This window comes from Cucumis melo, chromosome 8, assembly GCF_025177605.1.
Source record: "Cucumis melo cultivar AY chromosome 8, USDA_Cmelo_AY_1.0, whole genome shotgun sequence".
Taxonomy (NCBI): domain Eukaryota; kingdom Viridiplantae; phylum Streptophyta; class Magnoliopsida; order Cucurbitales; family Cucurbitaceae; genus Cucumis; species Cucumis melo.
In genome coordinates this window covers 2734328-2758513 of record NC_066864.1, presented here as the reverse complement: position 1 = coordinate 2758513, position 24186 = coordinate 2734328, and the positions used below count along the sequence as shown (strand labels likewise).

The 24186-nt window shown below is 33.3% G+C and overlaps 4 protein-coding genes, 1 long non-coding RNA gene and 1 other non-coding gene across 9 annotated transcripts; 4 read left to right on the top strand and 2 right to left on the bottom strand.

Annotated features, from left to right (window-relative positions):
* Positions 1-227: 227 nt before the first annotated feature.
* LOC103484652 (alkaline ceramidase) lies at positions 228-2341 on the bottom strand. 4 transcript variants are annotated; one of them, XM_051088662.1, is made up of 5 exons: positions 2038-2341; positions 1907-1929; positions 1164-1464; positions 803-971; positions 228-684 (listed from the first exon to the last, which is right to left on the bottom strand). In XM_051088662.1, exons 3-5 carry the CDS (start codon positions 1415-1417, stop codon positions 628-630), a joined length of 480 nt encoding a protein of 159 aa, XP_050944619.1. In that variant the 5' UTR covers positions 1418-1464; positions 1907-1929; positions 2038-2341; the 3' UTR covers positions 228-627. The 4 variants fall into 4 exon arrangements, with proteins under 4 accessions (XP_050944619.1, XP_050944618.1, XP_008440062.1 ...); XM_051088661.1 differs by lacking the exon at positions 1907-1929 and having other exon boundaries at positions 2038-2338; XM_008441840.3 differs by having other exon boundaries at positions 228-971; positions 2038-2337.
* A 1393-nt stretch (positions 2342-3734) lies between these two features.
* LOC103484651 (uncharacterized) lies at positions 3735-5649 on the top strand. Its single transcript, XM_008441837.3, has 2 exons — positions 3735-4268; positions 4350-5649. The coding sequence occupies exons 1-2, from the start codon at positions 3902-3904 to the stop codon at positions 4838-4840; spliced, it is 858 nt and encodes a 285-aa protein (XP_008440059.1). The 5' UTR covers positions 3735-3901; the 3' UTR covers positions 4841-5649.
* On the bottom strand, positions 5327-5428 carry LOC127150794 (small nucleolar RNA snoR109). Its single transcript, XR_007823375.1, has one exon. It is a non-coding gene; the product is annotated as a small nucleolar RNA snoR109 (small nucleolar RNA).
* A 3583-nt stretch (positions 5650-9232) lies between the features above and the next one.
* Positions 9233-12093, top strand: LOC103484650 (probable carboxylesterase SOBER1-like). The gene is made up of 6 exons (XM_008441836.3): positions 9233-9633; positions 10380-10432; positions 10805-10928; positions 11024-11145; positions 11575-11682; positions 11767-12093. The coding sequence occupies exons 1-6, from the start codon at positions 9354-9356 to the stop codon at positions 11854-11856; spliced, it is 777 nt and encodes a 258-aa protein (XP_008440058.1). The 5' UTR covers positions 9233-9353; the 3' UTR covers positions 11857-12093.
* Positions 12094-15159: 3066 nt separating this feature from the next.
* Positions 15160-16102, top strand: LOC103484646 (uncharacterized). The gene has a single exon (XM_008441833.3). It carries the CDS (start codon positions 15260-15262, stop codon positions 15869-15871), a length of 612 nt encoding a protein of 203 aa, XP_008440055.1. The 5' UTR covers positions 15160-15259; the 3' UTR covers positions 15872-16102.
* Positions 16103-20365: 4263 nt separating this feature from the next.
* LOC127150602 (uncharacterized) lies at positions 20366-24112 on the top strand. The gene is made up of 2 exons (XR_007823100.1): positions 20366-20514; positions 20606-24112. It is a non-coding gene; the product is annotated as an uncharacterized LOC127150602 (long non-coding RNA).
* The last annotated feature ends 74 nt before the right edge of the window (positions 24113-24186 follow it).

Here is a 24186-nt window from a genome sequence, read left to right as displayed (position 1 = left end):
AAATCAGTAACTATACATATATATGTATACATACATTTGTATATAAGGTTTATATTCATTAACTAAAGAGAATATGCCATGTACCGAATTGCAAATATTCCTGACCACAAATTGAAAAAAGGAAAAAGTTGAATTGTTGTGTACCCATTTCAGATTAGTATGTGTACCGAACCTTTCAATTCATTTGAAGAGTTAAAACCTTTCTACTAAAATGTTAAAATCAATGGTTAAATCAATATGTTTTCTGAAATAAGAATGCCCCACGTCAATTAACAAAAATACATAAGTGTTTTTTACTACAAAAAATCTAAGTTTCTATTCGTTCCTTAGTGAAAAGAAGGAAAAGAAACAACATTGCCAAAAAGATTGTTTTTTTTTTTTTTTCTTTTTTCTTTTAAATCTCACTACTTCCATGGAAACACTCAACATAGGTCAAAATTTTGCCTGTCTTGTCTTCTTATTGTGTTTTTGGTTTCTCAATCTTCACGTAGGGGAGAACTCCCATTAAATGAAGTACTTTAGGGGACCATCCTCTTTGTTGCGCCCGGCAAAACATTAAGAATGTGTTCGCATAATAGGAACTCAAACCCATGAAAACATGCCACAGGGCATGACCTTGAGGATTGATTATCCAGTGTGATATCTTCTCGCACAAACCCCGATCGCTAACCCAACAGAAAGTGCCTAAGAGAAGAGTCAATGAGTACAGCCTCGCTAACCGCTTAGCCGAAGCATCTTCTGTGTATATATAATATTTGTACATCCGAGGTATGCAGAGGAGACAGAGAATCACATAGTGCACCTTGAAACCAATGTCATAGCGAAGAATTGAGTGAGCCACAGCGAACATGGCTCCATAGAGGAAGAGAAACGTTGGCATCGTACTTCGGTAATGCCAATCTGGTGAATAGAGAATGTACATGTAAAGAAGCATCTCCCAGATCATTGGTGTTTCATCACCTTGTTGTTGCCTGGTTAAAAAACAAAGCTTCATCATTGCTTGTTGTAAATAAACATTCAAAACCATAAATTTCAAGAACATATCCAACATCCCACCGGCCACATGAAATGAATATAAATCAGCAGCTAGACCACCTAAATTATTCAAGTAGTTTGAACAAAATATCAAATCACATTATGAATCTGTTGCTATTTGAACTTACACTTTTTGCAATGTGGCATGGTAGAACATACTACCAATGGCTAGTATCATGTTTGATATGTGAAGCACACTAAATCTCTTCTCGAAACGCTGTCGCAAGGCATTTGCAAGACCTATCAGAGCCAAAAGAATGGTTGGGATGTTTGAGACCGTATTATAAAACTCAGCAATATAAGAAGAATAAGCATAATTCCTCTCGCAGCACTCTGTCGTAGATGTTACAGGACCCCAGAAACTTGATATTCCATCAGCCATCCTCCACCACTGTCGCCTTAGATTCCGTTAATATTCACCAAAAGATCCTGAAGTAGAAGGTTTTTATATAACCATCAAATTCTAAACCAAGTGCCGAACAAATTCAAGCTAAAGTTTCTGCTACTTGGAATATATTAGCTCGTTAGGCTAAGCATTCTCAGATTCATATAAATTTGAGAATATACAAACCCCAAAAATTGTTTTCGTCGTGTATCCTATAAATTGCTCTAATTAACAGTAATCCTATGTCAAAATGCCCATCTAAGAGGTTAATCAAATCACAACCCAAAATGTAGAACGCAATAAGCAGATCCCAGAATGCATATTCCATTCCATGAATTGGGGTAGCCATGTTTATCGGTGGAATACAACAAATCGGGCAAATAACAAGATCTAATACGATTCATGAACGATTGCCCGCATGACACTGCCATATGTTTGTATACGGAATCAAATAAAAATAAAAGATAAACCAAAGATTCAACCAACCCAGTTCTTGCTGGTCTTGAATACTTCAATCCAAAGGGGAAAATCGGAAAAGAAAACGCAAAATCAATCAATAGCCGAGGAGATAAGGAAACATTGTAGGCCAAAAATTCCATTAAGGATGAAAAACGAACCGTTTTAGCTGATGAAGACGAGTCTTTTGTTGGTGTTCATTTCTCAGATTTGGACGGGAAACAGATCAGTCTAATCCGTCTTCGCCTTCAAAGGAAGAACGGGACGAAGACCAGCTGCTTTCTTTTTTTTCTTTTTTTTTTTTTTTTTTTTGCTGTTGTTTAAATAAAGCTCCGAATTTTAAATAGTTTATATGCTTCTTCTTTTTCTTTCTGAAATAGATTTATATAATTTTGTTCAATTCTTCGTCCTTGAATGTGAATCCTCTCCCATTTCCTTCACCGTTCGTTCGTACTTCGTGTTCATTACGACTTTTTTCCGTGTCGAGATTTTATTTGAAGGAAGAACAGAAGTTTTCAGCCGCCGCCCGGGCCGGGCCGGTGCTTGCCGACACTATTGGCCCAATGGCACAAGAAGCCCAACCACCCGCCCTAGGCCCAGCATACGACCACACCCAAACTCTCACTAATCTGAGCAGACAATCGGGCCCACCAAAAGAATATGTTTGATTAAATTGCAATTGAGGTTTTGTATTCTTCTCAGGGACTTGGAACTTTTATATCCATCGAACTCTGGTCTCTCATCTCCTTAAGACCTTCGGTGGGGTTTTACTTTTACTTTTTTTTTTGCGAGAAATGTTTTGTCAAAGAAATGCTTTGTTGATGATGAGTAGAAAAATCATCCTTCTAAATTTCACACCTTTTCCGCTAGTACAAAATTAAAATCAAATTCATTATTTATTTTTCTTTAGTCAACTAAAGATCAATTTTAAAAGAGGATAATTTTAAATATTTCAAATAACTTCGAAAACTAAAAATATCACCTTAAAAAACTAACCTAAATGAAAGGTCTAAAAAATGAGAAAGGGGGCTATTGAAATGTAAAAAATGGTAGAAAGGAAAGTGTGGATAAGATTATTGGATTAGAAGCTGATTATTTCATCACACCCCCTCAAAATAAGGAGAAGAACCCATTGGGCAAGAAAGTGATAAAAGGAAGATTCATTGAATCTGGTCATCCTACAAAGGATAAACCCTAATTTAATAATTAATATTTTAATAATAATAATAATAATGCCAAAGAAAATTAAAAAAAGAAAAAAGAAAAAAGAAAAGAGAGAATAAGGAGAAAGAAAGAATATGCGTTTTAGGCAGCGCCAAATTTCCGCATCCAGCCGAGCAAAGGAAGATGACGTGTAAATGACGACAAGAAAAGGACGTGACGTGTTAAGTAAGACTGTAGAGAGTCAATATGACGCTCGTGGGAAACACGTGGGATACATATGAGTGTTGCATGTCATCATAAGTCTTTCACATTCAAACTCCATTCTCCCATCCTTTCTTTATCCATTACATAACATTACTCTCTATAATAATAATAATAATAATAATAATAATAATCAAAGTAATGGAGGGTTGGACGTATTTTTCTCCAGTTTTATTCAAAATATATGTTTTGAGTTTATCTTTATGTATACATCATAACATTAGAGTGAGTAATCTTTGATTAAATTAAATTAAGTAGATAACGTTGTCCGTGTACTCCAATGTTTGTTATATTTCCCGTGAAGGAAAAGTATTTGGTAAAAACAAACCTCAATTTACACTCTTTTTTCTTTTCTCCAAACAAAATAATTGAATTGTTGGAAAAAAAAACGCCGTCACCGCCATCTCTCCATGACTCAACCTCCAAATCTCTATATAAACGCACAACTCCGTACCGTAAACAACACCATTACTCCATCTTCTCCACACCATGACCACATTCTCCCGCTTTTCCATACCACTTTCTTCTCAATCTCAACCAACTAATACTATCACAACAATATAAACCAAAAACCCATCACGAATTTAATTCCCAATTCAAATGGATAGGTTAGCCGCAGTCTTCCGCTACGGTGCTGATTCCTCCGTCTGGGAGAGCGGTAGCGACCATTCGCCGGAAAAACCCACCGCCGACCTTTTCGACCTCGTTAAGTCGTTCATTGAAAAGGGTGATTTCGAATTTAAGGAAGGAGAGACGGAAGATAGCTGTACTGAAGAATCAGACGGTTTTTCCTTTGATTCGGATGCAGGGGTTGTCAAGTTGCGGAATCTGTTTGGTTCCTTAGAAAACAAGAACGAGGAAATCAGAATTGAAACAGAACAAGCTCTGAAGCTCGTTGGTGGAAGATCGGTACCGGGGATTAATCGTCAATTGATGGCACATTTGCGAAGAAAAGGCTTTGATGCCGGTGATGTTTTTTTTATCCTTCTTTAAAATTCAAACGGACAGTTTAATTCATTGTTCAATTCACTCATTTGAATGCAAACAGGTCTTTGCAAATCGAAGATGGAGAAACTCCGGGCATTTCCGGCAGGTGATCATGAGTATATCGACGTCAATTTTGGTGGAAATCGATACATCGTAGAAATCTTTTTAGCTAGAGAATTTGAAATTGCCCGACCAACAAGTAAATACGTATCATTACTCAACACATTTCCGGAGATTTTCGTCGGAACTTTGGATGAATTGAAGCAGGTGGTGAAGCTAATGTGCTCTGCCATGAAAGAGTCCATGAAAAAGAGGAATATGCATATACCTCCGTGGAGAAGAAATGGGTACATGCAAGCAAAATGGTTTGGTTCTTACAAACGAACTACGAACCACAAAGTGTCAGGATCGGCTGAAGCAGAAACTTCACCGTCGGAAATGAGTTTACCCTGTTTTAAATCCTACTATTGTAGGGGAGATTTCGGCCGAAATGCAGGTATCAGAGTTGGGAATTTAACTGCTGTTTTTGGTGGCAATGAGTTACTTCTGTAGGATTAATAGGTCAATAAAGTGTATATAAAATTAGTTCATATTGATAATTTGTATAGTTAGGGTTTGATTCTTAGTGTTCTTCTGCATCTTTTGGTCCAAAGTTGCACCCAAATTCAGAGCAATCTATACAGATTTTTAATTGGGGGGTTTTAGCTTTGATTCTAGCAACAAATTCCAAGGACATACCCAATAATAGATCTATATTGTTTTTTAACAAGTGTTCTGGTTTAATATATCAAAGAATTGCAAACTCGATTTCGATCCCAGTTTCGAGCTCGTCAGCCTTCAAGACCTAGAAACCAGAGAAAATAGAAAAATTGTAGTCACCGATAGACGCAAGCTATTGGGAAATCAAAGCAGCTTGCCTGGAAGGTGACAGAAAAACTTAATGTGAGAGAAGGTTCTCATGAAAAAAGGCTAAAAACTATGCCATTTCACTCATCTCTCCTTCTCATAATCAAACAAAACAAGAGATTCTTATAAAGAAAATGTAAGAAGTTCGGTAAGCAGATTCGTCGATGAAGATCAGATTAGATCTGAAACAACAACCGGCCAGTAAACTTCCATGGATTGATTTAGCTGCAGCCTCAACGGCAGGTCAAGAACAGGGCCATCGCCCTGCTCTTGGTACAATACAGCCTCGAGAAAAACAGATCGTAAGAAACAAAATTCAAAGACGAAAGAAAAAAGTTTCAGAGCGACGAAACTGTTGAAGACTGACTGAACGGAATCGATAAGCTGGCGAAGGTGTTGAAGAAGCTGCGGTGAGAGGACAGAGGAACGATGAGGTTGTTAAACCCTAGCGAGGCCATTTAATAGAAGATTTCAGTGAAGAGGAATGTAGTGGGTACGAGAGATCCTGGCCGTTGATATTTCAAGGCGATGAGATAGGGTTTCCTTAATTGTTGTATTTTAAAATTTATTAGAAATATAGTATTGTTTTCAAACTTATAATAATATTAAAAATATCTATAAATATAGATTAAAAAGAATATCATCTGTGTTATCATGATATAAATAAATATAGATAACACTTTATATTAATCTAATGCTTATAACATATATTTAATTTAAAATAAAGTCATTTTAAAAAATACTAAATGAGTTGGTTTAGGGTAAAAATATGAAAAATAGCATCTTTTATGGGTTGGCTGGTAAAAATATGAGAAATAGTATCTCTTATAGTTCAAAGTCTATTTAATTGTTTTTTTTAAAGGTATTAGATTTTTGTGTTGATAATATAAACAAACTCATTTTAATTTTGATATTAAAAATTGGGCAAAATAACTGTTTGACAAATTCATTAATAATATAAATTTTATAGTGCTCTTAAAATACTTCAAAATTTCAATCTGTAAAAGTGATTCATAGATGTTTTTTTTCTTTTAAGGAATTATTGAGTTTAAAAATATTTCAAATCATAATTTGGCTTTTAAATAAAAAATTTAATATTTGTTTCTCTTTATAAAATTACCCAACCTATCATAATAATAGGTTGCGGAAAAATAAATAATAAATATCTCCTCATACATATCCATATTATAGATACAGATAAGATTATTACAATTATGTGTATAGGTTTTCATGCTCTTTGGTTGGTATATAATCATACTTTAAATGTTAAATTCGATTAAATTTGTTGGTGATGCATGATTAAACTTGCTTTTATATATCAATTTTAAGTTTTGGGGTTAAATGATGACTTAAGATGAAATCAGTCCTCTATTCATGATCCATGAAAGTCGTGTGATTAAGTAACTCTAATGTCATTTTCTTTTAATTTAATATTGATTTCTATTTTTTGGGACTTGGGAGTGTATATAATTAAATTTACCTTCAACCTTTTTCGATAGATTAGCGAGAGTAAAAATAACCAAGGATCCTAAAAATAGATGAAGTGAAAGCAATAGATGGGGTATGATTTGTTTCGAAGGGAAAATATAAATTGAAAACCATTCTCATTCTTTTTGCCTTTCATTCAAACTAAAATTTGAAGATTTGAAAGGGTGATACCAAAATCGTTTAAATGGCAGGCAAGACCAACAAAACACTTGTTATTTTGATAGCTATGATTATGGTTTGTTCATTCATGATAAATCCAACAAATGCGACTGCTATTACCTATGGTGCCATGGGTAGGGATGGAGGCGCAATATGCAGAGATGGTAAGTGTAAAATATTAGGAGATCCAGCCAATCCTTATACGAGAGGATGTGAGCCTGAAAAGCTTTGTAGATCTGGATCTAAATGATTTACACTATTGGCTTTCACGTCTCTATTCTACCATTCCATTCCCTATCTCTCTTATAATTCTTCTAATTATGATCATGGTGTAAAACAAATGCCATTCACTCACTGACATTTACGTGATATTGAATTTATTAATTAAATGGTTTAAGATATATGTTGGATTAATCTTCGATTTCTTTATGTATGTTTCTCTATATTCTTTTCGATATTCCTCCTCTCAGCTGTGTAGATAGTAGGGGAGAGATAGGAGATAAAAGAATTAGATAAATCAAATACACGATGGATTGTTATTAATATATAAAATCGAATTTTCGATCCAATTGATTTTTATGTTAAAAACCATGGAAGATCAAACCTATATACAACCATCTTAGTACATATGCATGAGCGACAAGAGTGATTATTATTAACCACACATTAACTGTCTGACTTGCCTTACAATTACAAGTAACTAACTAGATCACATTTTATTTATCTCTAATTACTCTTATAACCTATCAAATATTTTAACCTCTTCCAAAGAATTTATGAGTATCAATTTGGAAACTTTTTACATGGTACATGACATTGTGGTCGAATTATAGAATTAAATTTTTATTATAGAAAACCGGTTTATTTCTTGTTTAAATAGGCTCAACTTTTATATTTCTAAGACTTTAGATTGAATATAGTATTGTATGGATGATTTTGACACGAGCAAATCAATCAAATCTCGTTTTTCCTTTTTCTCTATTGACTTTATGGTTTTCACTTGCCCATGCCGATCAAAATTTCACATCATCATCAGAGTAATTTTTATGTATATAGGGATTTATGTAAGTCCTTGATCGACAAAGATACTATAAAAAAAATTCACAATTCAATTTTCACTTCTCTAATATCGGTTTGCGTTTGTTAAATCATTAATTGAAAAATAATTATCAACGAATGTAAATTTATTTTTATACCATTGAAATAACAAGATTTGAAACAATCAACTTCATGTAGTTTTGCCTACAATCGAAAGTGTGTTTTTGTTGAATATATATATATATATATATATATATATATATATATATATATATATATATATAACAACAACAACAGCAATAGAAGAGTAAGGCAAAAAAAGAATAAGAAGAATAAAGAAGAGACTAAAGTATCTGATTTGAAATCTCAAAGACCAAATACATTTTATGAATTCAAGATACATTTTGTCAAACCACGAGATTTTCAGTACACATGTTTCTTAACTAGGTAGATAAAAATAAATGATAAAAAAAATGTGGATCAATTTTGAAAAAGTGACAATAATGTAACACAACGATTCATTTCACTATTCGATTCAATGACTTGTTCGAATAACATCGATAATATCAACCACGAACAAGCCAAAACCACCCAAGCTTGTGGGGAAAAAAAGTGAGAAATAGGAAATTCATTGCTATGGTTGTTTCAAAAGGCGAATATAAAGTGAAATTCATTGCCTCATTCTCTCCACCTTCATTCATAGTAATATTGAAGCGGAAGATATATATAAATAAGAGTAAAGGCATCAAAATGGCAGCCTCCACCTATGATGATGATTTGCTCATTTATAGTAACTCCAACGAAGGCAAACTCTATTATGGCATCATTGGTGAGGATGGAAAGACTAAACTGTTCCAGGGTCATTGCCAAAACCTTGGAGATCCAGCGCCCACTCAATAGTTATACCAAAGGATGTAAGTTATGTAGAAACTGGGAACTAAGTTAGTATGGGACTGCAACATAACAGTCGTTGTGGATTCTAAAATTTGCATCATCTCCAATATCCAATATTTCAATTTCAAATTTAACTTTTATCTTTTCTCTCTTATATATCTAATATAACAAAGTTAGCTTAGTTTTGATGGTACTGACATGATTCCTATATTTAAAAATAAGAGGTTTAGTTAATAAATTATATTATATGTCTATATTTACGATAAGTTTTTTTTTACAACAAACCACATGTTATTCCTTAGACCTTATGTCTTAGATTCTTTTCAAATTAACCGGATTAAATATTTTTAAAATATAGTAAGGTTAAGAAAATTCAAACATTGAATTTATTAATTTCTCATGTGTTTAGGTGAAGTAAATATATTTTTGAGAAGTAAAATATATACCTTATGTAGAACAATATAAGTAGTTTTGATTATAAAGATGATATGAGATTTATAACATATAGTAACATGTCAACGTGAAGAAAATTCTGCAATAACTCTAGACGAGAAGAAGCGATGGCCATGGGAGACCAACTATGCCTACTCCATCGGTTCGTCTGCAACTAACCAAGCCCATCACACTCTCTGTAGCCACCCTCGCCGCAACCATTCTCTTTGTTCTATTTCATTCCCCTCACTCATCTTCTTCAACAACCCCACATCCCATGGCTGCTCGAAGTTTCATCCTCTGGCTTCATGGATTAGGAGATTCGGGTCCTGCCAACGAGCCAATTAAGAGTCTCTTCACTTCCCCTGAGTTTAAGCGCACTTCCTGGTCCTTCCCCTCTGCTCCTAACAACCCTGTCACCTGTAATTGTAAGTTTTTATGGTTTCATTTTTAGGGTTTTTCCTCTGTCCGTAAATGGCTTGGATGAAATTGCTTGCGTTAGGTTTTATTTGATCAGTATGTTTTTGGCTTATTGCGTGAATTATCTTCCCATGTTATGGGAGTGTAGTTTTATGGGTTTGATATCCTTGTGTTAATTGACCCTATTCCTTGTTCGAATTAAAGAACTTATATGCTTCGTGTATTGAATTTGAAATGATGAACTTGAATATCACTATTGGTCTTGATCCGAGGAAGACAGACCTTGTGCTTAAATGCTTTAGAATGATATCGGATAAAAGTGTGATGCCTGAACCTGAACTTGCTTTAGCAAGTAAGAACAATTATCTTCGTTGGTTTTTGGGTGATTTCAAAAACAAAGTCAGTGGGCCATATCATACCATTGTAGAGTTATGTGGGAGGTTTGTTGCTCTTTATCAATTATTAGATTACTATCCATTGTAGTAAATTTTACCTTGAGAGATGACTGTGTCAGTTTTTTCTGCAATGAATGACTTGGACAGCCTAGGGTGATTATAACCTGAAAACTAAAGAGAAAGGGGTGACAAATAACTGAAATGCATATATTTCCGTTCGTTCTCCTGTGCATAGCCAAGAATGTGATAGGCCTATGATTGCGACCCCTACTGCCACTTGTTGTCTTCAGCATCTTCCCTTTTAAACAAGTGTTTTAGTCTTCTTATTCTTCAATTTGCCTTTTTCATTCAACTTGCAGATGGTGCTGTAATGCCTTCATGGTTTGACATTCATGAGATTCCAGTTACTGCTGTAAGTTGAGGCATTAACCCATCTTTATATACTCTTTTTCTTCTTAAAAATGTTGTACCATGTGAAGATTTTTTCTTTTGTAGCAAAGGTTAATTATTATTTTTGAACTCTTCAATTGTTAAAAATGGGCTAATGCCTCTAAAAAGATGCATCTCCGCTTAAAACTTCTGAAGACTTGCTCTAATTCTATGGACAATGGATTATTGTTGACTTCTTTTAAAAGGGTTAAGCAAAGAGAAAAGAACCTGAAGAATCGCCAAGAGGGGAATGCTAGCCGTTTCCTTTTCAGTTTTCTTTCATCTTCTTCTTCTTTTTTTTTTTTAAGGTTTTATATAGTCTTTCTTTAAAATCTCAGATTCTTTCATGAATCAGGATTCTCCGAAGGCTGAAAGCTCTGTACTTGAAGCAGTACAAAGTGTACATGCAAAGATAGACAAAGTGGTAGATGGTGGCATAAGTCCAAATAACATATTTGTGTGTGGATTCAGTCAAGGAGGTTTTAGTCTTTCTTCTCCCATCTATATTTGCTTGAGATGCGTATCTATAGACCCTGTATGGTAGTTCCTTCTTATTGCTGGTAACTTCTCGCAGGTGCCTTGACATTAGCCAGTGTTCTTCTATATCCAAAAACTCTAGGAGGAGGTGCAGTATTTAGTGGATGGGTTCCTTTCAACTCAACCATTATTGACCGAATACATCCAGATGCAAAACGGGTACTTCACTCTTTCTGCGACCATGTGATCATACTTTGAAATTGTTATATGAGCTTGTTCTCCCTAAGAGTTTGCTCACTGGTGATATGTTATTGGATTAGGGGGTTTATTTTCATAAAGTTCCTTGGTGATCATTTTTTGGGATTTAAAACGTGCAGTTTGAATTGAATTCCATATGACTGAAGCAGCGAAAGCATTTCTTTTTATCAGAACACTTCAATCATTTTAACTACATTGTCAATCCAAACAGCTCTAGAATGAACCAAATGATTCCACATTCATCAACACATCCCTTTTGTTACATCTTTATTCAAAAGTTAGAATTATAACGTGTATTTATGGTGGAAGGTGCTTGTCATCATGGCTACTTCAGCTGTGAAAGTGTGAATGCCGCTCAATTTCTTAGGTCTGAATGTTTTGTCTGTGCAGACACCGATTCTATGGTCTCATGGAATCGACGACAGAACCGTATTGTTTGAAGCTGGGCAAGCCGGGCCACCATTCCTCGAAAAGGCAGGACTGAGCTGTGAATTCAAGGTAACTTGCGCAACTTCCTCTCCTACAAATCATAAGGAAAATTTGATTGAAAATCTGAAATGGTTCATTCATCTAATTCTGAAGGCTTATCCCGGTCTTGGACATTCGATAAGCATGGAGGAGCTTAAACACCTTGAGTCATGGATCAAGAGCCGTCTACAAAGCTCTTCCTAAACCCTTTTAGTGGATCACATTCATCGTTTCCTGACGTGGGAAGATGTTATTTTTATTAACTTGGATAAACTGAATAAATATCATTTTCATGAACAACCTTTAAGCGCCTTATAATAGAAATTTATTTGGAAAGGCGTCAAAGTAGGGTTTCTTTAATTGTATATTCTAAACTTTATTAGAAATATAATGTCGTTTTCGTACTTATTATAATATTGAAATTGAAAATTTATTTTAAAAGATTGTATTATTTGTGTCTATCATGATATAAATAAATATAAATAATAATTTATCTTAGTCAATCGAATAAGAACTAATGTGTTGCTATATTTTGTTTCTTATTTGAAAATAGTTCTCTAAATTAAAATAGTAATTTTCAAGCGATTAATTTAAAATAAAGTGATTTTGAAAAGCATTCAAACTAAATAACATTGGGTGTATTATAAATTGTTCTTTTTATTATTATTTTCAGAATGTTTTTCTCTACTGTCAATCCAACGTCATTCATATGTTCACTTAAATAAATGTATAGTTGAATGAGAATGGGACAAAATATAAAGTACGTAGAAGTTTTGTTATGATCTTTATGTTTTTCAAAGGTATTAGATTTTTGTCCACAATGTTCATAAGTTTATCATATAAGCACACTCATTTAAATTTTGATATCAAAAGTTGGACAAATTCACTGTTTGATAAATTCATTAATAACTTAAACTTTATAAAGCTCTCGAAATAGTTCTATATCTCAATCAATAGATTGGAAGAAAAAAAAAAGGAAAAAGACAGGGTGGCAGATGTTTTTAGTGATTTTTATTTTGTTTTAAGAAATTGTTACTTCAAAAAAATTTCAAATCATAATTTGGCTTCAAAATAAACTTTTTAATCTTTATTTCTCTTCATAAAATTAGCTCATGTATCGTAGTAATAATAATAGGTTGTGGAAAAAGAAATAATAAATATCTCCTCATATAACCCACAGTATAGATATAGATGAGGATATTACAAGAAGAATTAAAACTTTCATTTGGTTGTATTGGCTTTGCATATGCACCTTGTCTGGTATATATTCGTATTTTAAATGTTAAATTTGACACATGATAAAATTTAATTAGATAAATTGATGGAATGGACGAAAATAGGTACATCAAAGGATACGTCCAAATATTTTCTTTTCGAAAAATTGTTGCACGAGTTCCTATTCGATTGAACAACCATTTCATAGGCTCCTTTCTAATTATAATAAGAACCACAAAAAAGCTACTAAATTAAGAGTAAAAATAACCAAGGATGCTAAAAATAGATCAAGCGAAAGCAATTGATGGGGTATGGTTTGTTTCAAAGGGAAAAAATGTAAATTGAAAACCATTCCCTTATTATTTTCATCCCTCATTCAAACTAAAATTTGAAGAATCGAAACGTTGAAGAATTGAAAGGTCAATACCAAAATCATTAAAATGGTAGGCAACACCAACAAAACACTTATTATTTTGATAGCTACGATCATGGTTTGTTCATTAATGGTAAATTCAACAAACGCGACTCCTATTAGCTACGGTGCCATCGAGGGTGGAGGCGCAAGATGTAGAAATGGTAAGTGCAAAATATTAGGAGATCCAGTCAATCCTTATACTAGAGGATGTGAGCCTGAAAAGCTTTGTAGATCTGAAACACCTGAATCTAAATCTGGATTTGACCCTAAATCTAAATGATTCACACCTTTGGCTTACAAGTCTATATTCTACCATTCCATTTCCTATCTCTCTTCTAAATCTTCTAATTATGATCATGGTGTAAAACAATGTCATTCACTCATATGGTATTGACCTAATATTTATTTGATATCTATTTTACTATATTTACTAATTAAATGGTTTAAGTTATATGTTGGATTTGTTATATCTTCAATTTCTTTATGTATGTTTCTTTGTATTTTTTTCGATATTCCTCCTCTCAATTTGGTAGATAGTAGTTCGATATGATTTTTTTATTAGAATTTAAAATATGAAAAAATTTAATTAGTAATTTACCTCCAAATTCTATATAAACTCTAGCAAAATGTTGTTCTTCCTCATTTTTGTTTGGAGCATCACACTCATCGTTTGGAAGTTTGTTATTTTTATTTAACTTGGATAAAATGAATAAATATCATTTTCTTGAACAACTTTAAAAAGCCGTATAATAAAAATTTGTTTGGAGAGGCGTAGGTCAAAGTAGAGTTATGACCAATACTTTGAACAAATCAAGTTGACTCATAAGAAAGCAAAGAATGATGATTATTCCACGTAACTATACTTGTTTGGATCATAAATACTTTGATTACACAAATTATCCAAAAGAAAAGAACATCAATGACGTATTATTCTCTTTAAAGTAGCGAGAAATTCAACTTTCTCGAAATTGAGCCGTTACATTATTTATATAATTTCTTATCTATATCCGAAACTAATAAAACACTCATAAAAGCACCTAAGTAAAAATGAGCGTAATAATTTAAATCAACTTTTATAAATGTTTGTTATACATAAATTGAAACCGTAATCACATAAATTATAAAGAATCAAGTTAATACATATCGATAAAATATTTTTAAATAGTTCATTTATTTGCTCTTCCTTTCGTTATTCACTTAGATGAATGCAAAGCCAATTTCAAAGGTAATCACAACGAAAAGAACGAGCTTATCAAATCAAGAAGTTTAACATAGTTGATACAATTTGAAAATGTAAGTTTATAACTTGGTATTTAAATATATTGTGATAAAAGTAAGAAACTGTAAGCATGTCATTAGGAATTAAAGAAGAAGATGATGATATATTTTATATTACATGCATCATATGTCAAAGTAATTAAAAAGAAAAATGAAGCTATGTGACGAATTTAGATATTAAAAAATTGCTTAGAAGTATTGTTTCGGCATAACCCACAGATGATGATTTATTTTCTCAAACAAATTAAATTCAAAGGTGAAGAAAGAAAAGGAATGTGGTGTGGTGTGGTGTGGTGTGGATAGCTAAGACTGAGTCGAAGCCGAGTCACAAACGGCATCGTTTGGTCAAGTTGAGGTGTAGTTGACTTTGACTTTATTTAGTGTTAGAAATATGCTTCACTGTATACGAACTGATAACACGCATTTGGGGGGTGTTTGAAAAGAGACTGATCGTGGCGGGTCCCTTTCGTTCAAATCAAACCCAGCCGTCCGATGAGAAGAAAAAGTAATCAATCAGTGGCGTTGCAGCATTGGAATGGTGTTGTGTGTTGCAGGGGACTATCGCCCATTACACCCTCAGACACACGTCATCAACTCCAATGCTTTCCTCTCTCCGGAGTTGGAAAATAAAAACCTAAAAAAAACTCTACACCGCTTTCTCCTTGCCAAAACCCTTGTTTCTCTCTTACTATTCTCACCATGAAGAAGCTATGCCGGAAAAGCACCGTTCATCCATCGCCGCCTATTATTTCCGACTTCCTTTCCTTTTTACCCGCCGCTATATTTGCCCTCACCGTCGCTCTCTCCGCCGATGATAAAGAAGTTCTCGCCTATCTCATCTCTTGTTCCAACTCCACTGCTTCTTTCTCTAACTTATCCGGCAGCCGTAAGAACGGTCGGAAAATTGCCGCCTTGAAAGTCGGTATCGATCACGCTCCGCTCTTTGACTGCGATTGTTTCATGTGCTATCGACGATACTGGGCGAGATGGGATTCGTCACCCAATCGGCAACTTATTCATGAAATAATCGATGCTTATGAAGATGGATTAACGAAATCGAAAGCCACAACAAGCACACAGAGGAATTGCAAAAAGGAAAGACGAAAGAAGAACAACGAATCAGGTAACGGTGAGTCAAGCTTAGGGAAAGGGAAAACAAACGAGGTGTTGTTGGATTCTGTGCAGGAGACCGGGAGACAGAGGAATGAAAAAGAGGAGGAGGAGGAGGAAGAAGAAGGAGGAGAAGAGAGAGGATCGGTGAGAAGATTCGTGAGTTTTGTAGGTGAGAAAATTTGGGGTGCTTGGGGTTAATCAGAATTGAACAATCGCAAAGGTAGATTTCTTCTTCTTCTTCTTCTTCTTCTTCTTCTTCTAATCATCTAAGAAGATGGAGAATATAGGGGTCTGTTTTTGGTTTCTCTGGTTTGAACTTTTGTTTGCTCTGTTTTCTGTAAATTACTTCCCCTTGTAAAAATGAATGATTATAACATAATCTCTATATAATTTCCACTCAGGAAAATCTTCTCCGTGTTCTTACTCAAATTTAGGGTAAATTTTAGATTTGGTTTTAGTATGTTTGATTACAATTGAAGAAGTAGAATTGCATTCCATTCTAGAGAGTAACTTCTTACACAATTGATCATTAATTATGTTGTTGAATTTCCTTTATAATTGGAAAACGATGTGATAAAAGGGTTTAGGGTATGACCCACCAATTTAAACATAAATATAGAAAGAATATGAATATGGAATGCAAGAGAGTTGCCAAGACGTGCATGCATGGCCTTTTGCAAATTAAATTTGACACCCAATTGGTAGTATTTTGGGGATTGTTTTTGATAGTTGGATTTGGAAAGGTTCTTGGTGGCTGTCCATCACCAAACAACAAAGTAATTCTCCCACTCCCAAATGGAGAATGAGGTGTCCTTTTAAATTAAAATAATAATTTCGATATTTCGTAGGCCCGAACTATAGAAAAATTGTTGAAAAAGATTGTCACAATAGCTATATAGATATGTTATGTGTATGAAGTGACACATAGGGTATATCTTTAATTTCTTTCTTTGGTGTTATCTTTTAACGGAAAAAAAAAAAAAAAAAAACTTTTTCACCCTAGATTAGATTTTACATTTCGACATTCGGGTTAGTTTTGTTTTCAAATTCGTTCATTTTTTTTAACAGTTTGACTCAACAGAAATAAATGAGTCTTAATATGAAGAGTCGAAGAACTTATAATATTGGAGTGTAAATCAATCTTGAAGGGTCAAAATTTATTTCATCTTAGGTAAAACAAGGGTTTGTTTTGAACACCAAGAATGTAGTTTTGAAAAGGAAAAATAAGAAAAGGAAAAATAAGAAAGAAAGTGGACCTATGATCGGTCTTCCTCACTCTACACTTGCTCTTGTTGATAAATATTTCTTCTTGCTTAGAGATCGACAAAAGAGTCCCTCAAAAAGTTGATTAAAAAAGTTTTGAGATAAAAAGAGTTGTGAATAATCATAAAAATGGTTATTTTTAATGCATTAAAAAGTGTGTAGTAAGAAGTGGATGATGGGCTTTTGTTGCAATTCATGAAAGTTGTAAGCTAAAAGAGAAGCCGAAAAAGTGAAAAATTAAAGTTGGCATTGAGTACCTAAATATAATATATATATATATATATATATAAGAGGGACCTCAGTGTAGTTTTAATTTATGGCCCTTAATTAGGCATGCTTATTTGTAGTTTCAACTTTAAAGTTGGTATTAGATGGTTAATTAGTTTCATAAAGTATTCGTGATATGGTGGCTCTCTTTCGTGGAAATTTGTAATTATAGTGGATGATTAGTGTATCCTTCATCTCAATTTCATAAAGTTAATTACAAACTTTATGTCATCTCACAATACTTTTCTTTGAGCTTATGTTCTTACACCAATAAATTGTAAAAAATCGCCTCCTTTAGATGTAGTATCACAAAGAATTCGTTTTTTTAATCATCTAAGAGTCTAATTTGTACAAATATTTAAAATTAGATTAATGTAGATATTAATTTATATAACGTAACCTTTGAAAGTGTGGTAGTTAATTTATTATTATATCTTAGTATGTTTACCATTTGCTTTTAGGAGTATTCATTGTCACAGAGTTTGAAGAATAATATTTATCCAAAGTTCTAAAAATATAAAATTCAAAGTTATTTTAAAAGTGACAAAAAAGGAAGTGTGCCCTATCTCGAGGTTAGATTAATTTTGAGGTAAGGTTATACAGACCCCAAAGTTGAGCATGTGAGGTAACAGAGGTTTAACTTTTTAACTCTTTTCAACTTTAATCATATAGAAAAAGATACATTGGTTAAACTAATTAGCACTGTCCATTCTTAGCTCTATCACTTTTTCATGCCCTTTCTTTTAAATGAAATATAATATAATATTAAAAGATTATCGTAAACGGTACAAATGTTTTAAAAGAAGTCTTATCATTTTCTTTTTTTTGCTATATTTTGTCGCTATGCATGTCACATTCATCTCGATTTTTCTAATGAATAATGTACATAATTATGTAAACGTATTTTTTGTTTTAGTGAATTTAATTTAATTTAATTTATCTTTTCATGATATCATAGGTTATTAATTAGAATTGAAATTAGAAGCTAGCTCAAACATAGGATATTAATCATGAAATATAAAATGTGTTTATTCAAGATAAACAGTCACTATATACGTCTTTAGTAGTCATATATGAATTATAACATACGTCGTAACAATACTTTATTTAAATAATTATCACATAATTACTTGTTTTTAGAAAATCAATATTAGTAGGCCTTTGATTAATCTTGATGTGAGGAAATCAATATATAATCTTAATTGATATAATGCAGCGATGTTAAAATAATAGTTAAGAGAGATGTGAAGTATGGTTAGTTAGTTATAATTAATAAAACAACCTAAGTTGATAATGGGATTATTCAAATGATAGTACAAACACTATTTTATAAGATATAATTTATATGAATAATGATATTAAAAATGCTTTAGTCATCAAACCATATACACATCAGGAGGAAAAGAATAAAGAAAATAATGCTTTTAAGAATTTTAAAAAATACGTAATTTGTATCTTAATTATGAAAAGATTAAATGCGATTTCTTCAAAGAAACAAAAAAGAAGAAAAACATAAATGGTAACCCAATAATTCTAAGAAAAGAAAGTGTCGTTGCCTTTATTCTCTACCCCTTTTTGCTGTTCAATAAATTCTCTATATTGTGCAAACCTTTATTCCTCCCCTTTCCCCTTAATTTGGACTCTTTGACTATCATATTCTATTCATTATATATTGCATTAACAAACAAATATCTCTACTTTTTAATTTGGCAAATTGTTATGTATAGAAAAACAAAACTTCGTACTAAAAATTTAGGTTCACTAACGATGAATTTTACTAATTTTTTTTTTAATGTTTCTAATATTTTGTTATCTAAAAAAAATTATGAGTAATTATAATAAGTAGCAATTTTTAGAATTATTATTAAGTATTTAGCAATATTTTATAAAAAAAATTGCAAATATAGCAAAGTCTATCGGTGATAGAGTTCTATCATTGATAGGCTTTTAAGGTTTATCGGTGGTGATAGACTAACATTTGGTACATGGGATATGAGTGATAGACTCATATCATTGATAGATTTTGACAGATTTTGTTATATTTGCAATTTTTTTAAAATGTTGCTATATACTTAATTATTTTGAATATAATTACTACATTTACAACTATCTATTTTTTATTTCTTACAATATCTTTTCAAATTATGTTAAGTTTAAAATCACCTAAATTTAAGATTAAATAATTTACAAAGTCGAGAATCTTTCAAGTCTAAACGTAAGGTAATCTTATCTAGTTTAGATATATATCATTGACTATGAAATATGTTATGTTCTAATTCTCGTTAAAATTTCAAAAAAGATAGATTACTAATAACACTTTTGAAAATAAAGACAAGATTCTAGAACTATATATATATATAAATAGATATAGTTCGTTCTAATCTAAAGCTAAACTAAGAAATTTAGTCAGTGATAATTTATATATAATAATAATAGTCAGTGATAATTTATATATAATAATAATAGTCAGTGATAATTTAGAGACTTCTTATCCAAGAACGAATATATCTAAGGTTAAAATCTCCTACACCTCGTCTGTATTAAAAGAACATCTAAGTGTTAATATGTGAATTATTATATTTGATAGCTACATCAACAAAACATCCCACCGAAATTTAAAAAAATTATTTCAATTCAAGGTAAGAAAACATGTTTTTTTTAAGTATAAATTGGGGTAGGGAATGCTAAGATTTAGATTAGATTGAAATTAATGGACTATTCAAAGATGAAATAAGAAGAAAAAAAAGTAAAATTTTTAGTTTGGAAGATCAAAACTATAATTAAAAACCGATGGAGTAAGAGTAACCGTAATAATTAGTGAGATTTGCAATGGGCTGGGCCGACGAAGTTGGGCCCAATGTTTCAAGATCCAGATATTGAACCTGAATCTACGGCGGGGCCCTCTCATTTTACAAAGTATTTGATCGTTTCTTTCCTTCCTTCCTTCTTCTTCTTCTTCTTCTTCTTCTTCCTGCTTCAAATTGACCAAAATGATACCTTTTCGAATTACGAAGGCTATGGCGGATCAGGATCAGGATCAGGATCAGGATCAAGCATGTACAGGTATTGAAGAGCTGGTTGAAGCACAAGCTTTCAAGCGTTCAATAATGGCGTTTTTGTTTACCAATCTTCTATGGTGTGCAAGAGGAAGTCCCTCTTTCACACACTCGTCGTATTTCTCTAACGCCGCCACAATGTCGCTGAAATCCGGCCGCTTCGACGGATTCGCTGCCCAACACCGTTTAATGAGGTGGGCTAGTGCCGGCTGACAACTTGCCGGCAATGGTGGTCTCTCATTCTGCCCAATTCAAGTAAGACATTTCAACTCTCAAAACCCTAATCTCCTATTCTATTATTGCAAAATTACGATGATTGATTGTGATTTTTCTTCAAACGGGTAAGTATCAAAATCAGCATTACTTGTCGAAGGGGGAGTTTGAGATTTGGTACCTTCTCGGCGACGGCAAAGGCAGCTTGCACGGGGGTCATTCCTTGAAAGGGAAGCAGAGCCGTGGTGAGTTCCCACAGCACAATCCCAAAGCTGTACACATCAACTTTGCGAGTATAAGGCTTCTCTTTGATCATCTCCGGCGCCATCCATCGGTAAGTTCCCATGTTCCCTTTTGATTCTTGGCACTGTGTCTCGAGACAGGAGGTTCCGAAATCGGCTACTTTTACTCTCATTTCATCGTTTAGAAGCAAGTTGTTTGACTTGAGATCTCTGTGGATTACTCCTTGGGAATGGAGGTATTCCATTCCTCTTGATATGTCTAGAGCTAACCTCAGTATTGTTTCTGTGGAGAGTGAATATGGCTCTTTCTTGTTTAGATACATCCTCAGAGTTCCTTGTGACATATACTCTGTAATTATGCAGTATACGGGTGGCTTTTTACAGGCTGCAATGAACTGTACACCAAACAGCCATGAATTTAACATTCTTAAAAACTTGTATTTGTCAGTTCATATATCAGAGAGAGAAAGTCTATGGTTCTGTTGTAAGGAATAACTGGGAAAGGTAGATGAAAGGAAATTAAAAGACTAGAAGGTTGAAATTCTACCTGAACAATGTTGGGATGAAAGAGACGAGAAAGCAAGGCAACTTCGGACTTGAACTGTTGCTCGAGTTTGGCTCTTGTTTCCTCCTTTTGGTTTGGAATTCTCACCATCTTCACAGCAACGGCTCTCTGCTTGTAAATTCCACGGTATATCCGACTGTGAGCGCCAGAGGCGAATTTGTTACCAATGAAGAGTTGAGATAAATCAGCTGTCCACTCTTCCTGATCTTCCTTTGATGTCTCCCAAGTTTCAACATTTTCAGACTCTAGGATCATCGACCACGATTCCAAACTATCAAATCTTCTCCTTTCCATATTTTCCATTTCAGAATTCATCTGGGATTTCAAAGAGGAAGGGGTTGATAAGGGTTTGCTTTTTGATTTACGAATCCTAAGTGAACCGAAACATGAGGTCGCCATGAAGATTCTATACGTGAATTGGACTTTGTCTATACCAAACACAGGCTTGTTTTTTTTTTTTTTTTTTTTTTTATGTCAAAGCAAACAATCGTAAGGAATTTTCCTTCTGAAAGTATGAATTGATTTTAAGAAATGCATGAACTGATTCAAAAACATGGGTTCTAAAGAAGAATGATAATTGGATATGGATTTTCATGAATTTATTGAATCAATGGTAGCAAGGACGAAGACCCAAAAGAAAACTTGGCAGAAAAAACACAAAGAACAGTTTTCCGCGTCAAGCATTAACGCCTTTTGTATAGTTAGGCAAATGTTCATGAAAAGACAGGGAACATATCAGAGAAAAAGCCAACCCTAAAGATAGAACTTGGGATTTCATGGCTACAGGGAGTGGAATCAAAGGGAGAAGAAAGAAAAGAAAGAAAGAAAGAAAGAAAGAAAATTTTTGGAGGTAGAAGAGAGAAAAGGGTCTGATTTTCACGGTTGTGTATAATGATAAGGAGAAGGATTAGGTCGTTTGGCAGTAGAAAGACAATGAAAAGGTGCAGATAGTTCAGAAGCGTCTCGTGATTTGGCGTCTCTTTGATCAAAAGTCGAACTTTTTAAAGAAGGAACCGCTTTATTTGTTCTTCTTTTTTCAACTGAATCCAGCTCCTCTGTTTCTGTTTCATTTCCCATCATCAATGCTAAGTGGCCGAAGTGGCAAAGCCTCAATGGATTAGCTTTCAACTCTTAAGAGAAAATAAGCATATATGCCAATACCAATCTTTTTTCCCTAAAAAAACAAAACAAAACAAAATAATAATAAATAAAAAACCCACATTTTTTCTACAAGTGGCAGGCACACGTGGGCCAGGCTAAAGTGAAAAGGCAACCATCTGAGCCGAGTCAATAGTGAAGAACATGGAGGTCTGTAGCTTAATGCAATGGAGATTAGATCCTGTGGTTCTTAGTTAGTGCTTGTCAAATCCTTATTCTCTTAGCTATTGTTTACAACAACCGTGATTTGTGTACTTTGATTGCAATTCTTGCAATTACTTGTCTGTTGTTATTTGTATTCGTCGTTTTCTTTTTCTAGCTTTAATCACATTCTTAGTTTTGTACTAAAGTTGTCAGTAGCCAATGTTGTCTTGTTATTTAATAACTTGTTTTGAAATTCCTTCAACTCTTTCTTCTGCTGGACTGCTCGGCTCCTTTGATTGTGGGACTCATTCTTTACTTTGTTCGATAGCTTTTGAATTTTTGAATTTGTTGTTTATTCTAACTTATCTTTTTACACACCCTCGGGCCTTGATTTAAAAATTGCTGTTATTTATTTGTTTTTAATATTAATTTGTTAAAAGTCTCTTGAGTACTCTGTTTTGATGCTTCATTTTTTTTTCAATGGGGGTTAGTGGTTCTGCTTTATCTTCAAATTTTGTTTAGTATCGTCTTTGTTAAATATGTTAAATAACGTGTGGTTTCATCCAGAAACGGATGAAACCAATTGACAAACTTGCCCACTTTGATTTTTTAAAACATATGGAATTTGTTACAAATTAATGGTGTTAAAATGTTTTGAATTAAAAAATAAGACAGACAAGTTATTCCAGTCCTAAGGCCATGGGTACATTATAAAACTAGGAAATCAATGATTAGAGGAATAATGTATGTCAACATATTGTGTACCAAAATGTGTGGAAAGGACTGTGGCAACAACATAAGAATTATTTTCTGTATTTCAAATAGTTTTGTCACAGTTGAATAGCATAAGTTCAGAGAGAAATGGAGTTGGCCCAATGACTTTTGATAATTTTTTTGAAAGGTAAGCAAGAAACGTCCAAATTCATCGTTTTTGTTTGATAGCAATCTATTAAGCTCATTTTTTTGTGTAGACTTGTAATTCGAATGATACATATCAATATTGATGTCCAACTCGGGAAGATGTGAAACTATCAAGACCTTTTTTTTCCCCCAAGAAGTTCTACCATTTTATTCGAGGGGATTGAATTTGAGTTTTGAAAAAAGGAGTTAGGAGTTTGTGTTGGGCAACATTAAAGCCCATGAGGCAGTCTTAGGCCCAAGGGAACCCTTGGAGTGTGCAAGTCTCAAAGCAAGAAGATGGGTGTGTTTGGTTTCACATTAGAGGAAATGGTTGTGTCGAACTCATTCTTCCACCTCAGCAACCACAATAACTCAACCTATGTCAGCACCATGAGCAGTGTACATAACTCAAGTGAATGTCATCCCATGCCTTGACTTCAATAAATATTCTCATTCTTCCACCTCATGATTCATCACTTTAACCACTAAGACATTGGAGTGTACTGGATTTGGTACCACACTAGCTTGAGTTTTCTTGTAGGTTTGTCAAACTAAAGCAAAAGAAAAAGAAATTGTAATAAAAGCTTGGACTCGTTCATATTCTACAAGAGTAGGAAAGAAAGGTTCTTTATTTGAGTCTTAAATGAGAGTTAGGATGTATGTTCATTTTATGAAAATTTAATTGTTTCCTTTTTTTAAAAAAAA

What these genes read in the sequence shown, in the direction of transcription:
- LOC103484652 (XM_008441840.3), bottom strand. Translation starts at nt 1,417, where the DNA reads ATGGCTGATGGAATATCAAGTTTCTGGGGTCCTGTAACATCTACGACA. An exon ending in CATGCCACATTGCAAAAAGT is followed by an intron (nt 972 to 1,163) that starts GTAAGTTCAAAT and finishes TTTTTTAACCAG; the next exon opens with GCAACAACAAGGTGATGAAA.
- LOC103484651 (XM_008441837.3), top strand. Translation starts at nt 3,902, where the DNA reads ATGGATAGGTTAGCCGCAGTCTTCCGCTACGGTGCTGATTCCTCCGTC. An exon ending in AAGAAAAGGCTTTGATGCCG is followed by an intron (nt 4,269 to 4,349) that starts GTGATGTTTTTT and finishes GAATGCAAACAG; the next exon opens with GTCTTTGCAAATCGAAGATG.
- LOC103484650 (XM_008441836.3), top strand. Translation starts at nt 9,354, where the DNA reads ATGCCTACTCCATCGGTTCGTCTGCAACTAACCAAGCCCATCACACTC. An exon ending in CAACCCTGTCACCTGTAATT is followed by an intron (nt 9,634 to 10,379) that starts GTAAGTTTTTAT and finishes TTCAACTTGCAG; the next exon opens with ATGGTGCTGTAATGCCTTCA. An exon ending in TACATCCAGATGCAAAACGG is followed by an intron (nt 11,146 to 11,574) that starts GTACTTCACTCT and finishes TTGTCTGTGCAG; the next exon opens with ACACCGATTCTATGGTCTCA.
- LOC103484646 (XM_008441833.3), top strand. Translation starts at nt 15,260, where the DNA reads ATGAAGAAGCTATGCCGGAAAAGCACCGTTCATCCATCGCCGCCTATT.